Here is a 1,066-nt window from a genome sequence, read left to right as displayed (position 1 = left end):
TCCTTTCGCGTCTACGCGCGCCAAAATGTAAAATCGGCTTTTTTTTTTTTTTTTTTACTTAATTTCTCCTTACTTTCAATCGCCATATCGATAATCGATAAAGTAGAGTGGAAATTCACGTTGAAACTCACGGGGAGGCGTGATAATAAATACATGCATTTAAACGAACGTAAGGAACGTAAGTTTTTTACATCGCGCGAAAGAGATCATCGAAAATTTTTATTTCATCTTTTCCTTTTCTTAAACTTTTAAAAACTTTTTGAATTTTTCTTTTCTTTTTTTTTTTTGAGTTTTCGTTATCGGAATCTTTTTTCGAATCGTCTCGAAATAATCACGCGAGATTAGAGTGTACAGATGGCACGGCGAGGATAGAATATCGATCGAGCGCGTAAAAATAAAATCGACGGAATTTTTTACTTGTAATAATGATGCAATGTTGAAAATTCACGTTTAAACTAGCTTGCTTTTAACACGCTTGTCACGAATGCTTCGCATCAATACGAATTATTATTAATCGAAAGAGATATTATTAATCGAAATATCTGTTGAATGTAATCGTTCAAGGAAGAGGCGATGACCCACGACTTAATTACCACGTTGAGGAGCGAGATAGCAGCCCTCGAATATAAACGGGACAGGCTGATGTCCGAGGTAAATGGATCTCGGTGATGGGGAAAATTTAATGGTCGAAGTTACGAAGTCGCTTCGATAATTAATTACGTCGGAAAAAACGTAAAAAACAACGATGTATAGGAAATAATTGGAGCGTGGCAAAGGTTGTATACGATAATAGCTTGAATAAACGTTGCTCGAGTATTTCGAGAAAAGTAAATTTGCTCGAAATTTTTAACTTTACTTTCTCAACCCCTGATGGGTCATCACAATCCTTCCACTTCTGCTTCAGCTCCAAGAGACTAAGAATATCGCGAGATCCCGGGATCAACGAGTCGTGGAACTGCAACTGGAGGCTGATCAACTTCGAGAACAAGCGGCCAGGCAGAATTCCATCGTTTCGAGTTTAAAGAAACGAATACAGGTTGTCCTTTCCACCAACAATTTACACACT

General features: G+C 37.6%; 1 protein-coding gene across 1 annotated transcript in view; it reads left to right on the top strand.

Annotated features, from left to right (window-relative positions):
- LOC102679008 (coiled-coil domain-containing protein 170) overlaps window positions 1–1,066 on the top strand; it is an 11,358-nt gene that overhangs the window by 1,198 nt on the left and 9,094 nt on the right. Inside the window, exons 2-3 of the mRNA XM_006611763.2 lie at window positions 565–651; window positions 905–1,036. Coding sequence (XP_006611826.1) covers window positions 565–651; window positions 905–1,036 — 219 coding nt within the window. The remainder of the gene's footprint in view (window positions 1–564; window positions 652–904; window positions 1,037–1,066) is intronic.

Source organism: Apis dorsata, unplaced genomic scaffold, assembly GCF_000469605.1.
Source record: "Apis dorsata unplaced genomic scaffold, Apis dorsata 1.3 scaffold_92, whole genome shotgun sequence".
In the NCBI taxonomy this organism is placed as follows: Eukaryota; Metazoa; Arthropoda; class Insecta; order Hymenoptera; family Apidae; genus Apis; species Apis dorsata.
This window is presented reverse-complemented; position numbering and strand designations above follow the sequence as displayed.